The sequence below is a fragment of the Hypomesus nipponensis genome, chromosome 22 (genome assembly GCF_054491055.1).
Source record: "Hypomesus nipponensis isolate SF chromosome 22, ASM5449105v1, whole genome shotgun sequence".
NCBI lineage: Eukaryota > Metazoa > Chordata > Actinopteri > Osmeriformes > Osmeridae > Hypomesus > Hypomesus nipponensis.
In genome coordinates, this window is record NC_140382.1 from 18,435,001 (window position 1) to 18,449,001 (window position 14,001).

Genomic DNA, 14,001 nt, shown 5'->3' on the forward strand with positions numbered 1-14,001 from the left:
AATTGTTTTTCACACTAAGTTGTGAATGTTTTCCAACTAACAAGACTGTGAATTAGAATCCAGACATAGTAAGTTGGATTCTGATTGACGCGTTGGAAAGCTCTTTAAAGACTACACTGGAGAGCATGCAAGAAAATATATTTTCTAGTACCCTTGGAAGAAAGTATGTCGCAATATCTAGTAATTTAGACTTTGCAAGATCAGCGCATTACCGTGTTTACAATGGATCAGGAACGTATCCAAGGTGACGGTGGTGGTTTCGCGACACTGCTGCCCTATTCCGTTGCCACGGTAACCATCCTCAGCATTGTAAACCACGGTAACTGCCACCGTACCCAAGGCATCGCACACAATCGGTGAAACGTTAGGGAACACAATACCAAAGTCCCGGTTGCCATTGTAACCGCGCACCTGCATGGGGTTGGGTGGTGTTTGTTTTTGTTTTGGCCACCCAGCATTGTAGATTCCCAGTAAAGAAGCACTTTGCTTGACAAAAGCACAGTGTAAATCAGGACTGGGAGTAAGAGTCCGACTGCAAAGCACTTTGAACTGGTCATCATGACTACTGGGGCTCGATCCTAATTGATCCTCTAAGTTGCTAAAATGAGTTATCTACATGCTAATGGCTTTGGGTAAATTAAGATATCGATTTTACCCACTGAGGTAAATGATTGCCCTGCAGTCTTGTGAGGGAAGATTGCCTCAGCTGTTTCAAATGTGCTCGACTCTCAGGACCTTACCTCCACTCCACGCTAGGTGTGTAACCCACTTCAGGCAGAACAGACAGGCACTGTGCTTTCATGGTTTTATATTCAGCATCTCAACCAGCCAACCAACCAGCCTTCACTGTCTGTACCTCAGTTCCCTCTTTCTGCCTGGGGAAGGTTACGGAACAGCTCTGCTTCTATCATTTCCCCCTGAAATGGAGCAGAGCTCTTCCCTTTTGCTTTTCCTGAGAGGTAAGACACGAACGGATCACAGGCCTCGGTATAAGCGAGTGACATTTTCTTTCTGTTTTCTCTCTTCTCTCTGTTCTCTCTGTTTCTGTTCTCTCTTCTCCCTGTTCTCTCCTCTCCCTGTTCTCTCTGTTTCTGTTCTCTCTTCTCCCTGTTCTCTCTGTTACTGTTCTCTCTGTTACTGTTCTCTCTTCTCCCTGTCCTCTCCTCTCCCTGTTCTCTCTGTTTCTGTTCTCTCTGTTTCTGTTCTCTCTGTTACTGTTCTCTCTTCTCCCTGTCCTCTCTTCTCCCTGTTCTCTCTGTTACTGTTCTCTACTCTCCCTGTTCTCCGCTCCTGCAGCAGTACCCACCCACAGACATCACGGGCCAGCTCAACTTGTCAGACCCGTCTGTCAGCACAGTGGTGTGAGAGGAAGAGAGAGAGAGGGGGAGAGAGAGAGATTCGCTCTTCGGAGAGAGAGGAAGAACGCGAGTGGGCAGACGGAGGGAGGTCGTCTCCCAGCTCCCTTTGTGTGGCAGTCGTGGCCCTGCTGAGGATGTGGACAGACTGCCTCTCCTTAAAAGAACTGGTTTACTCTTTTTGCACCTTTTTAAAGCTGGAACTAGTATGGCTAAAGGTAGTTCTAGTGTTCCAGGCATAACACACAGTCACACACTTATTTTACTGATATTTTCACTTTTTCTTCTGTATTTTTACTCTGCAAACTTAAGCTTAAATGATCTAGTTTTGGTCTTATAGCAGACTTACTGCTGACATTATGATGTATGATTTTACCACTTCTTGGTTATATCTTGCAAAATTGAAAATGTTCCTGTTTTAGACAAGCTGTTAATTAGGTGACTTCTGCAGACAGATTTGTTGCAGGTGCTTAACATATCATACTTTAACCTTAAATTAAGAAACTAGAAACCAGGAATATTATTATCAATTTCTCAACTGCAATTTACAGTAAGATAATATAGGAACATGGGATGAATATCATCGCTAAGGAGCACTTTTTAATAACCATACAGTATGTTAACTCTTATAGATTTACCTTTGTTATTTCCTAGCTGAGAACGATTTATTAGCAAGGGTATGGTTTTGCGTGACTATATAATCCCCAAGCAACAGTAGATATGGAAACATGCATGTTTTTGTAAATGCATAAGATCAGATGAGACTTTAATTGTTGCATATTCTCTGTTGTGTTTAAACTGGCAATGCAGTTCCTGAGACTCCTGCTGTCTCTCTGGCCAGTTGTAGCCACATTGTGAACTTTGATGACGGTATATCATTTAAATCTTCGAGTCTGTTATAATTGTCTGCCAAACGCATGTTTGTTAGGTACACTACAGATGAAATCCAGCAACTCCTTCACTCATTTCATAACTGTCTGGTTAAAACATTTAGCTTTGTCTGTGTGCATTCATAAATGGCCTAATTCCAGTCCCTTTATCCTTGGATCAAAACATTTCCCAAATGAAACTGAGTGTTATCCTGAATGTTCGGGATTGTAAATCGTTAATATTCAGACTCTGTGGTCCACCCACTGGTTAGTAAGGTCTTTTGATCGGACCAGGCTCCTGTGAGACCTGCCCATAGTTGTTGCCATGAGAACGTCCTCTGTCTCCCTCTCTCCTCTCTCAGTCTTTCTCATTTCCAGTCTGAAAGGGTTGCATCAGGGGGCTTAGTTTTTCACCCAACCAGCACTTGGTCTTTCATGCAAAACCTCCTGCCAGGACATCCTGTCACTGACTTTGAGATATTTTACATGAAGGAAGCCAAGTGTATTGATAACTCATCTTAACTTGCAGTCCTGATGAGGGATGTTAAGTTGTGTACACGTGTCTTGGTTAGTTGCAAAAACTGGCCTTTTCCCAAGCACTGGAGTTGAGAAACATCTTCTGCCTGTGGAGAGACTGCCATTCTCCCCTCTGGCAAGGCGTCCCACTGTCCTGTGCCCCAAGAGGCATGGCCATACTGACGTACTGTACTGTTCAAAGTACTGTTCCCTTCAAGCTTGACTGCCACATGAATATTCAGAACCACCACTTCCAAGCCTTCATGAATTTCGTTCAAAGGAACCTGTTTATAGTAAGGTTTAGAGTGGTTGAAGTTAGCCACTTTACAAGTGTCTCATACAAATCCATTTTTATTTTTTATTTTTTTGTAAAGTGACCCAATAATTTGTTGGAATGCTTGATTTATAAGTTTTAGCATTATATTGGAGAACCAGACACCGTTTTGTGTAAAAAAACAAACAAACAAAAAAAAACACTAAAGCATAGTTTAGTTCATGAATGTGAAATATTATTATTATTATTTGCACTGTTGCTTCTGGTAGTGTTCTCATTCTGGTCTATGCATCGTGAATAGTGTCCTTTTATCTGTATTGGTTCAGCTTTTTGGATGCTTTATGATTAAGGAACATGGTAACAGGTTGAATTCATACAATGAATGCCACAAAAATTTGCCACTGAAATTTAAATCTGATATTTCAATTTGGGATTGGGGAAATTGTATTGCACTTGTATAGTTGATATATATATATATACATACACTACTGTCTAATACCAATTTAGCTTATTCATAAACACAAATACACAAAGATATTTGTATTTTATCTCCTCAATTCTTATTAAGATGGCAAAACAATAGTTTTTCTTTAAGAGTAAATTATCGTATTTATAAAAATGTACTTGTAAATAAATACCTACAGTATTGTACAAAGCAACCCAATTCCGTTATTTATTTTATGGAAGTTTATCACTGAAGACTGAATTGGAGGCTACGTTTGGGTACGCTTAACGTAGTGCCTCGTGCACGCCACTTGTTTAAATAACTAACCGAAAGCCAATAAGAACGCTTGCTTAAAAGTGACTGTGCGGTCTGAAAATTAAATCGAATGTACGCGATTGTCTCAATGACAAATTGGCATCGCGTTGTGGACCAATGATGTTAAATCTCGTGCGCAGGTAGTCTTGTTTATTTGGCTATGGGTGTGGCTTATGTCCAGAGTGTTTTCTCGTTTTGTTTTCAGAGGCGTCGTGTTGGGATTAATTAAAGTTCAAAGCAAAGGCGCAGTTAACTCCACCTGTTGTTTGGAATAAATTACAAGGGAAACTCAATGACACTGCGAAGTTAGTGATATAGCGAATTGGCTCAAAATACATTGAAAAAGGTGCCCGGTATAACTAAGGGAATATTGTGCGACTGTACTGTATGTTATAACGGTCGCAAGTTACTGATAAGACGAAAGCTAAACTGCCTCAAAGTCCCAATACAATTCCTCGAAAGAAGCGTCCTCTGAGACACATTGCCAACTGGCTTTTTATCCAGCTTTTTGGTGAGTTGTGTTGCATACTTCAGAAACGCATTCAGAAACACACACAGTTCGACCCATGCAGGTGTGTAGCTTTTTTTTTTTATAACTGAGGATGGGGCCGTTAAATATGATTTTCAAAATTGTGTCTGTATTTGGGGGGAGGGGAGGATTAGCTGTTTTCAAAATGTATAATTAAACCTACGCCTGTGGTTAGTCCTACTCAAAAGTTATGAAGCAAAACTGGTAAGGTGAGTACGCCTATGTTTTCTTTTTAGTCTGTCCTGAGTCTGAGAGAGACAGAGATCCAGTCTCTCATGTGATGGTCGATTCAGAGCCATGGATCAGCGTGGGCAGTGCATGGGAAGCCCCCGATCATCGCTCTCCGCTCCACTGGATGAAACTATGGTGCGGGGACTGGTTTCCCACAATGCCACCACAAGAGGATGCGTCCCTGGAAGACGGACAACGGAGGAACTCCGCCGGTCTGGAAGAGATCTTCCGTTGCTCTCTCCGGTTACTCTTCTTGGCGACCATCGTCACATTGGCTCTTGTTGTCATGGCCTTGCTTTTGCTGTGGAACTACAAGTGCATCATGGTATGGCACATGTGCCGGGAGGAGGAGCACACTGGCTTCCCTAAGATGGAAGGGCCCCACTAAGCGCGGAAGGCCGCGTCTCCTGTCGGTCTGTGGAGCAGACCTCAGCTCTGCAGCGCTCTGCACGCACGGCCTCTCACGTGCCAGTTACTATAAAGCTATTGAGGTTATCTCGGTTTTGATTGTTTTATTGATTTTGTTTTTTAGTTTCTTGCTTGACATCCATGGTGCTTTGAAAGGAATGTTATATTTTACCCTCAACTTAAGTTTCCTAAATAGGTAGGCTTATTCTACTTTTTAATTAATTTTGGATGATTGTATTCTCAGACACTTTCTATATTAAACATTAACACCTCTGCTTTTTAAAAATTGATTTACACAATGGGATTATGGAAAATTATATAAATGAATAATAATCTGTCAGGCCTATATGTTTTAATGTGTTGTCAGTCTGTCGCTAAATAAATGAAGGAGCTGTAATATTTGCACTGATTTGACTTTTTCTGATGTTTGTAATCTGTGATTTGCCACAAGAGGGCAACATTGTCCATGAAAATATCTGGTCTTTTGAATTAGCCAAGTTAACGTGTTCTCTTCAGTGTTGTAAAGGTCAAGTAGAATTGTCATGAGAACGGTTTGGCCTTTAGGTGTGTCTTCTTGAACAAAATCCTCTAATGCTCTAAGTATTAAAACCAGGACTCTCAAGTCTCACGCATTCGCCGCACGCATTTCAACCATTTCTCACGATGAGACGGAAGGAAAAATTGTCCCATTAATAGACGAGGCGCATGCATAGGCCTAGTGAGGGAAGATGTCTGCAGAGTTGATAGTTGTCTCGAGTTATGCAGTTAAATGCTACATTACAAAACATTAACCTGCATGATAAAACTAGCGAGGTTAACAACAAAGGCCACGATCCACGACGAGACGGTCTGCAAAAATAGACTTAACGCATACTTCTTTTCCACTTGCCGTCCCTTCTAGAGGCTGTATTGTTTCTGGTCTTAAAAATAAATACAAATCTTCAGGGGAAATACGCTAACCCTTTTTAGGTGCAACCGTCGGTTTGCAAAACAATGTCGCTGAAATGCCTTCCGGGTATAGTGACAATGTTCTCACACTTATCAAAGCTTCTTACTCATCTTTCCTCACTTGAGGGTTTCATGAGTGTAAATGCGTTTCACCTGCGTCTGTGCGCGTATTTCATATAGGCCTCATGCAGCCCCACTGAAAACTCACATAGGCCTACACATGCGTGTATGAATGCGTGTGCGAACATCTCATGTGAATGCATTTCATTTGTGTCGATGCGAGAATTCAGTTGTATAAATGTGTGTGAACGTTTCATATGTATGTTTCATGTGTTAGTGTAAAGGATCAGTCTAAATTATTTCCGAAACGGCCCCTACTTGCATAGCCAAACACATCCAGTTGAATTTTTTTTGCTTCTTTTTTTCGCTTGAAACAGAGGGCTATAATTATTCAGTTCATATAAATGATTCAATTCCCAACTGTTGTTCTTTTCCAAGTAAACATTCATGGGTCTGGGGCAGAGGTGACTTTTTCAAAGAAACATTTTTTCTTGCGCAGGGAGCATAACCACGGTTACTACAAGCTCGAGCTTCACGCAGAACGGTCTCATCATTTCAACCGGGCAGTGTTCTCAGAACGCCGCGAATCTTAATTAAATGACCAAACCCTGAAATGTTGAGATATTATGAACGTTAAAAAACATGATACATTGTAAATTATTGGCTACTTACAGTAAGTTCTGATAGTTTAGCTGAGCGTCTGCAGAAATCCATAACTTTGGTGAAGTTGCAACACAAGCTGTCGTAAACTGCGCCTCCTCAAGGCAACGCTGCCACAGCTGCCGCCTCTTCGTTCTGTGAACTGTCATTTGAAAGAAGGTGTAAGCATTTTCTTCATATGGCACTGCGAATCTATCAAATAATTTTGCCGGTGGCGTTTTTACTCTTGGGAATAGTAGCAATACTTCTACTTACTATACCTACTGAAGATGTAAACGAACAACCACAATTCATGGTAAGATCCTAAAAGCTATTTCAAGACTTGTAGACTGTCAGCGTTTCTGAGGAGTAGTAATCGATCTGTGCAAACAACATTTAGATCAGTGCTATTGCAGATCATTTAACTCGAACAGCCAATTTAAAATTTGAGTACCCTCATTCTTCCAGCACGAGGTAAGCCTATTGAACGTTGTCAAAACTTCAATTTTTATGGTGTCAATAATTCGATAGGCTACAGCCATATTTACATTTAGCCTACATTTATTAATCTAGCAGACGCTTTTATCTAAAGCGACTTCCAAGAGAGAGCTTTACAAAAAGTGCATAAGTCAATGATCGTAAACATCGAGCCCCAAAAACACTGTGGGTAGCCAAAATATGAAGCTTACATTGTGAAAAGCAAAGAAGTGCCAATTGGGAAGAACCACAAGAGCATGTAGTTAAACAAGTTACAAAAAAAACATTAACCTTGAGAGAGCTAGTGTACCTGTGTTACACAGTATATGGGCAGTGTAAACTATTTGGGTTGTGGAATAAAAACAGTAACAATTCTTATATTAAGCTCAAGCTGAACATACATTAAATACTGAATCTTGAGTTCTTGGGAGGACATTTAGAAGTTTGTGTGTAATTTATTGAATGCTCTCTTCAGATGATTCTCTGAGGGAGCAGATACCACCATGCTGCATTCAGCTTGAAGAAAAAAATCTATGCAAGTGTGAACAGGTTGTGACCATCTAGACATTCACACATCACTTTTGTAGGCTACAATCCTGAAAGGACGTTTAAGTTGTCAGTTGCATGTATCTTACAGGTGGAATGCAAAGTACTTCTGACTATTTGGATTTACATTTCAACCACCTAAAAAGCAGTCAGAATCCTCAGGAGTGGAATAGTGGGTTTTGAGGAGTTCTAAATATTACCGACGCTTCCACCAGGGTGAGTTACTTTTTCAAAACGGAAGCTAGCTAGCTTTGGTTAGTTTCCGTTACCTAGCAATACTACTACCGGCTAGTGTTACTTGTTAGCCCCCTAATTGTACATTTTGAAGCCATACTATAACGTTTGTCAGTTTGTCTATTGGAAAATAGTCGGTTGGAATGTTCAGAATCACACATGTGACGGTACTCTGTGGGGCCCGCTTTCGAACAATCACATGTGACGCTACTAATTAACAGGTTAAGGAGACAGGCAGAGCTGATGGTAAGCAAACCAACTGGAACACAGGTGTACACTGACTGAGCTGCCCTTTCTGTAAACACTTGAGCAAGAATACATGTAGTAGACAAGCGTAAGACAGCAGGATCAGGCCAGAAAGTTGGAGTCTGTCATTAACAATGGTACATTTGTTACTGGATCTGACTAAAGCCATTTGACTGAAGGCTAATAAAACTTGTGATGCAACAAGATCCAATACAAGTTGATTCTACACTAGGGTCCACAAACAAACTTTACACTGACAGGTTTGGAATAGTTAAAGTTCAGATCAGTTAATCCCACCTTAGAGCACCACTGCTAGATGTAAGAAAAAGAAAGTAAACTGCACCAAACCCACCAATGACAAGATTAAGGAATAAAAAGATTTATTGAGAAGCAAAAATTAAACAGTTATAAAACAGCACCACTGGCTGTGGTGTTGGAGGCACTGTTACCAACTATGGCATGCCAGCCACCACTGGATGTGACGTGGTTGGCAAGGACACTGGCAGTTACGTTAGAAACACTGCTAGCTGAGGTATTGGGGTATACAGCGTTAGCCGTAGAATTAACAAGGCCGCTAGTGGTTGCGTTGCTTGGGCCGTCGATGATAGCTGTAACGTTGCTGCTGGTTGTGGCATTGCGGTAGCCATCATTGCTAGCTGTGACGTTGGTGCTGCTGGCTGTGGTATTGGGGTAGCCGTGGCTGGAAGTGGCATTGACGGGTCCGCCGGTGGTTGCGTTGTTGGGGCTGTCGTTGCTAGCTGTAATATTGCTGCTGGCTGTGGCATTGGGGTAGCCGTCGCTGGAAGTGGCATTAACAGGTGCGCCGGTAGTTGCGTTGTTGGGGCAGTCATTGCTAGCTGTGACGTTGGTGCTGGCTGTGGCATTGGGGTAGCCATCATTGCTAGCTGTGACGTTGGTGCTGGCTGTGGCATTGGGGTAGCCGTCGCTGGAAGTGGCATTAACAGGTGCTCCGGTAGTTGCGTTGTTGGGGCCGTCATTGCTAGCTGTGACGTTGGTGCTGGCTGTGGCATTGGGGTAGCCATCATTGCTAGCTGTGATGTTGCTGCTGGCAGTGGCATTGGGGTAGCCATCATTGCTAGCTGTAACGTTGCTACTGGCTGTTGCATTGGGGTAGCCATCATTGCTAGCTGTGACGTTGGTGCTGCTGGCAGTGGCATTGGGGTAGCCGTCGCTGGAAGTGGCATTACCATGTGCGCTGGTAGTTGCGTTGTTGGGGCCGTCATTGCTAGCTGTAACATTGCTGCTGGCAGTGGCATAGGGATAGCCATAATTGCTAGCTGCATTGTTGCTACTGGCTGTGGCATTGGGGTAGCCATCATTGCTAGCTGTGACGTTGGTGCTGCTGTCTGTGGCATTGGGGTAGCCATCATTGCTAGCTGTAACGTTGCTGCTGGCAGTGGCATTGGGGTAGCCGTCACTGGAAGTGGCATTAACAGGTGCGCCGGTAGTTGCGTTGTTGGGGCCGTCATTGCTAGCTGTGACGTTGGTGCTGGCTGTGGCATTGAGGTAGCCATCATTGCTAGCTGTGACGTTGGTGCTGGCTGTGGCATTGGGGTAGCCGTCGCTGGAAGTAGCATTAACAGGTGTGCCGGTAGTTGCGTTGTTGGGGCCGTCATTGCTAGCTGTGACGTTGGTGCTGGCTGTGGCATTTGGGTAGCCATCATTGCTAGCTGTAACGTTGCTGCTGGCAGTGGCATTGGGGTAGCCATCATTGCTAGCTGTGACGTTGGTGCTGCTGGCAGTGGCATTGGGGTAGCTGTCGCTGGAAGTGGCATTAACATGTGCGCCGGTAGTTGCGTTGTAGAGGCCGTCATTGCTAGCAGTGACGTTGGTGCTGCTGGCTGTGGCATTGGGGTAGCCATCATTGCTAGCTGTGACGTTGGTGCTGGCTGTGGCATTGGGGTAGCCGTCGCTGGAAGTGGCATTAACAGGTGTGCCGGTAGTTGCGTTGTTGGGGCCGTCATTGCTAGCTGTGACGTTGGTGCTGGCTGTGGCATTGGGGTAGCCATCATTGCTGGCTGTGACGTTAGTGCTGCTGGCTGTGGCATTGAGGTAGCCATCATTGCTAGCTGTGACGTTGGTGCTGGCTGTGGCATTGGGGTAGCCGTCGCTGGAAGTAGCATTAACAGGTGTGCCGGTAGTTGCGTTGTTGGGGCCGTCATTGCTAGCTGTGACGTTGGTGCTGGCTGTGGCATTTGGGTAGCCATCATTGCTAGCTGTAACGTTGCTGCTGGCAGTGGCATTGGGGTAGCCATCATTGCTAGCTGTGACGTTGGTGCTGCTGGCAGTGGCATTGGGGTAGCTGTCGCTGGAAGTGGCATTAACATGTGCGCCGGTAGTTGCGTTGTAGAGGCCGTCATTGCTAGCAGTGACGTTGGTGCTGCTGGCTGTGGCATTGGGGTAGCCATCATTGCTAGCTGTGACGTTGGTGCTGGCTGTGGCATTGGGGTAGCCATCATTGCTAGCTGTGACGTTGGTGCTGGCTGTGGCATTGGGGTAGCCATCATTGCTAGCTGTGATGTTGCTGCTGGCAGTGGCATTGGGGTAGCCATCATTGCTAGCTGTAACGTTGCTACTGGCTGTTGCATTGGGGTAGCCATCATTGCTAGCTGTGACGTTGGTGCTGCTGGCAGTGGCATTGGGGTAGCCGTCGCTGGAAGTGGCATTACCATGTGCGCTGGTAGTTGCGTTGTTGGGGCCGTCATTGCTAGCTGTAACATTGCTGCTGGCAGTGGCATAGGGATAGCCATAATTGCTAGCTGCATTGTTGCTACTGGCTGTGGCATTGGGGTAGCCATCATTGCTAGCTGTGACGTTGGTGCTGCTGTCTGTGGCATTGGGGTAGCCATCATTGCTAGCTGTAACGTTGCTGCTGGCAGTGGCATTGGGGTAGCCGTCACTGGAAGTGGCATTAACAGGTGCGCCGGTAGTTGCGTTGTTGGGGCCGTCATTGCTAGCTGTGACGTTGGTGCTGGCTGTGGCATTGAGGTAGCCATCATTGCTAGCTGTGACGTTGGTGCTGGCTGTGGCATTGGGGTAGCCGTCGCTGGAAGTAGCATTAACAGGTGTGCCGGTAGTTGCGTTGTTGGGGCCGTCATTGCTAGCTGTGACGTTGGTGCTGGCTGTGGCATTTGGGTAGCCATCATTGCTAGCTGTAACGTTGCTGCTGGCAGTGGCATTGGGGTAGCCATCATTGCTAGCTGTGACGTTGGTGCTGCTGGCAGTGGCATTGGGGTAGCTGTCGCTGGAAGTGGCATTAACATGTGCGCCGGTAGTTGCGTTGTAGAGGCCGTCATTGCTAGCAGTGACGTTGGTGCTGCTGGCTGTGGCATTGGGGTAGCCATCATTGCTAGCTGTGACGTTGGTGCTGGCTGTGGCATTGGGGTAGCCGTCGCTGGAAGTGGCATTAACAGGTGTGCCGGTAGTTGCGTTGTTGGGGCCGTCATTGCTAGCTGTGACGTTGGTGCTGGCTGTGGCATTGGGGTAGCCATCATTGCTGGCTGTGACGTTGGTGCTGGCTGTGGCATTGAGGTAGCCATCATTGCTAGCTGTGACGTTGGTGCTGGCTGTGGCATTGGGGTAGCCGTCGCTGGAAGTGGCATTAACAGGTGCGCCGGTAGTTGCGTTGTTGGGGCCGTCATTGCTAGCTGTGACGTTGGTGCTGGCTGTGGCATTGGGGTAGCCATCATTGCTAGCTGTGATGTTGCTGCTGGCAGTGGCATTGGGGTAGCCATCATTGCTAGCTGTAACGTTGCTACTGGCTGTTGCATTGGGGTAGCCATCATTGCTAGCTGTGACGTTGGTGCCGGCTGTGGCATTGGGGTAGCCGTCGCTGGAAGTGGCATTAACAGGTGCGCCGGTAGTTGCGTTCTTGGGGCCGTCATTGCTAGCTGTGACGTTGGTGCTGGCTGTGGCATTGGGGTAGCCATCATTGCTAGCTGTGACGTTGGTGCTGGCTGTGGCATTGGGGTACCAGTCATTGCTACCTGTGACGTTGGTGCTGCTGGCTGTAGCATTGGGATAGCCATCATTGCTAGCTGTAACATTGCTGCTGGCTGTGGCATTGGGGTAGCCGTCGCTGGACGTGGCATTTACGGGTCCGCTGGTAGTTGCGTTGTTGGGGCCGTCATTGCTAGCTGTAATATTGCTGCTGGCTGTGGCATTGGGGTACCCATCATTGCTAGCTGTGATGTTGTTGCTGGCAGTGGCATTGGGGTAGCCATCATTGCTAGCTGTGACGTTGGTGCTGCTGGCTGTGGCATTGGGGTAGCCATCATTGCTAGCTGTGACGTTGGTGCTGGCTGTTGCATTGGGGTAGCCATCATTGCTAGCTGTGACGTTGGTGCTGCTGGCAGTGGCATTGGGGTAGCCATCATTGCTAGCTGTGACGTTGGTGCTGCTGGCAGTGGCATTGGGGTAGCCGTCGCTGGAAGTGGCATTAACATGAGCGCCGGTAGTTGCGTTGTAGAGGCCGTCATTGCTAGCAGTGACGTTGGTGCTGCTGGCTGTGGCATTGGGGTAGCCATCATTGCTAGCTGTGACGTTGGTGCTGGCAGTGGCATTGGGGTAGCCGTCGCTGGAAGTGGCATTGACAGGTCCGCCGGTGGTTGCGTTGTTGGGGCCGTCATTGCTAGCTGTGATGTTGTTGCTGGCTGTGGAATTGGGGTACCCATCATTGCTAGCTGTGACGTTGGTGCTGGCTGTGGCATTGGGGTAGCCGTCGCTGGAAGTGGCATTAACAGGTGCGCCGGTAGTTGCGTTCTTGGGGCCGTCATTGCTAGCTGTGACGTTGGTGCTGGCTGTGGCATTGGGGTAGCCATCATTGCTAGCTGTGACGTTGGTGCTGGCTGTGGCATTGGGGTAGCCGTCGCTGGAAGTGGCATTAACAGGTGCGCCGGTAGTTGCGTTGTTGGGGCCGTCATTGCTAGCTGTGACGTTGGTGCTGGCTGTGGTATTGGCACCACCACCACCTTCAATGGCGGTTAGGTTGTCGGTCTTGGCGTAGACTGGGCTGGTGGTTTTGTTGGCAGGCACAAGGGCTTCCTCACTGGACTTGGCAGAACCACCAGTTGTAACAGAGACATCCAGTGTGACTAGAGGACTGTCTGACTCAACTTGGTTGGTATCAAGACGCACTTGAGGAAAAAAGAGAAAGCGTTTTAAGAGCACAAAGGCTAAAATTCTACAGCTTAGCAGTAAGTCAAAACTCACCCAAATCTTCGTGCCAATTGGAGTTCTCCAATAATTGAAGTCCTTTTTGGGTATTTATGGAATCATAATACTGCAGCACTAATGGGAAAGAACAGAGACAATGCATTTGCGCTACTAGTTCATGACAGTTAAGGACTAATTTCAGATGATACTGTATGCATTCTCACTACCTTATTAGCTTGAGGCAGAAGAATTCAGTACAAAATATCAGGTTAAAACTACAGTAGACTGATCATGTAGAGGACAAATGTTTTCATACCTTGCATGTAAGAAACAAGAACGGCATCTAATAAGTTATTTGTGTCATATTTAGCCAAATACTCTAGGTGGGTTCAAATGACTGTATACAATCCTAAAGTGACTGGCTTGGCCTAGGCCCCGTCCTAAAACCATTACACAGTAACAAAACCGGCTAATTTCAATTTACCGTCTCGGATTCGTTGCATAGAGATGTCCTCTTGATTCGCATTGCCAATGGGGGAACACAAGCCTGAAAAGAAAAAAAACAAAACAGTTGAGCCATCTGTCAAGACCAGAAAGCTTAGTGACAAGTCACACTGAATTAAATAAAACACAAACCTTTGAGTACACAAACAGTCAACACAAAATTCAACACCCTTGTAGCTGCCATTGCACAGTCGTAGCCAAGACAACAATATCACCTCATACCGTTTCTG

General features: G+C 45.9%; 3 protein-coding genes across 9 annotated transcripts in view; 2 read left to right on the top strand and 1 right to left on the bottom strand.

The window, feature by feature from the left end:
• grin1a (glutamate receptor, ionotropic, N-methyl D-aspartate 1a) overlaps nucleotides 1-1,365 on the top strand; it is a 24,370-nt gene extending 23,005 nt beyond the window's left edge. For 6 of the 7 annotated variants that reach the window (XM_084686602.1, XM_084686601.1, XM_084686603.1 and 3 more), the window contains one exon: nucleotides 1,297-1,365. In XM_084686602.1, coding sequence (XP_084542728.1) covers nucleotides 1,297-1,365 — 69 coding nt within the window. The remainder of the gene's footprint in view (nucleotides 1-1,296) is intronic. The other variant, XM_084686605.1, reaches the window with a different exon arrangement.
• A 5,352-nt stretch (nucleotides 1,366-6,717) lies between these two features.
• Nucleotides 6,718-14,001, top strand: part of LOC146237028 (ectonucleoside triphosphate diphosphohydrolase 2-like) — a 77,197-nt gene continuing 69,913 nt past the window's right edge. The window contains exon 1 of the mRNA XM_084686986.1: nucleotides 6,718-6,905. Within this exon, the coding sequence (XP_084543112.1) occupies nucleotides 6,789-6,905 (117 nt within the window). The 5' untranslated portion in view covers nucleotides 6,718-6,788. The remainder of the gene's footprint in view (nucleotides 6,906-14,001) is intronic.
• LOC146237029 (uncharacterized) lies at nucleotides 8,456-13,965 on the bottom strand. Its single transcript, XM_084687935.1, has 4 exons — nucleotides 13,904-13,965; nucleotides 13,752-13,814; nucleotides 13,325-13,402; nucleotides 8,456-13,248 (listed from the first exon to the last, which is right to left on the bottom strand). Exons 1-4 carry the CDS (start codon nucleotides 13,953-13,955, stop codon nucleotides 8,498-8,500), a joined length of 4,944 nt encoding a protein of 1,647 aa, XP_084544061.1. The 5' UTR covers nucleotides 13,956-13,965; the 3' UTR covers nucleotides 8,456-8,497.

Coding starts and splice junctions, on each gene's coding strand:
- LOC146237029 (XM_084687935.1), bottom strand. CDS start 13,955: ATGGCAGCTACAAGGGTGTTGAATTTTGTGTTGACTGTTTGTGTACTC. Junction 13,815..13,903: donor GACTGTTTGTGTACTCAAAG/GTTTGTGTTTTA, acceptor TTTTCTTTTCAG/GCTTGTGTTCCCCCATTGGC. Junction 13,249..13,324: donor CAATTGGCACGAAGATTTGG/GTGAGTTTTGAC, acceptor TTTTTCCTCAAG/TGCGTCTTGATACCAACCAA.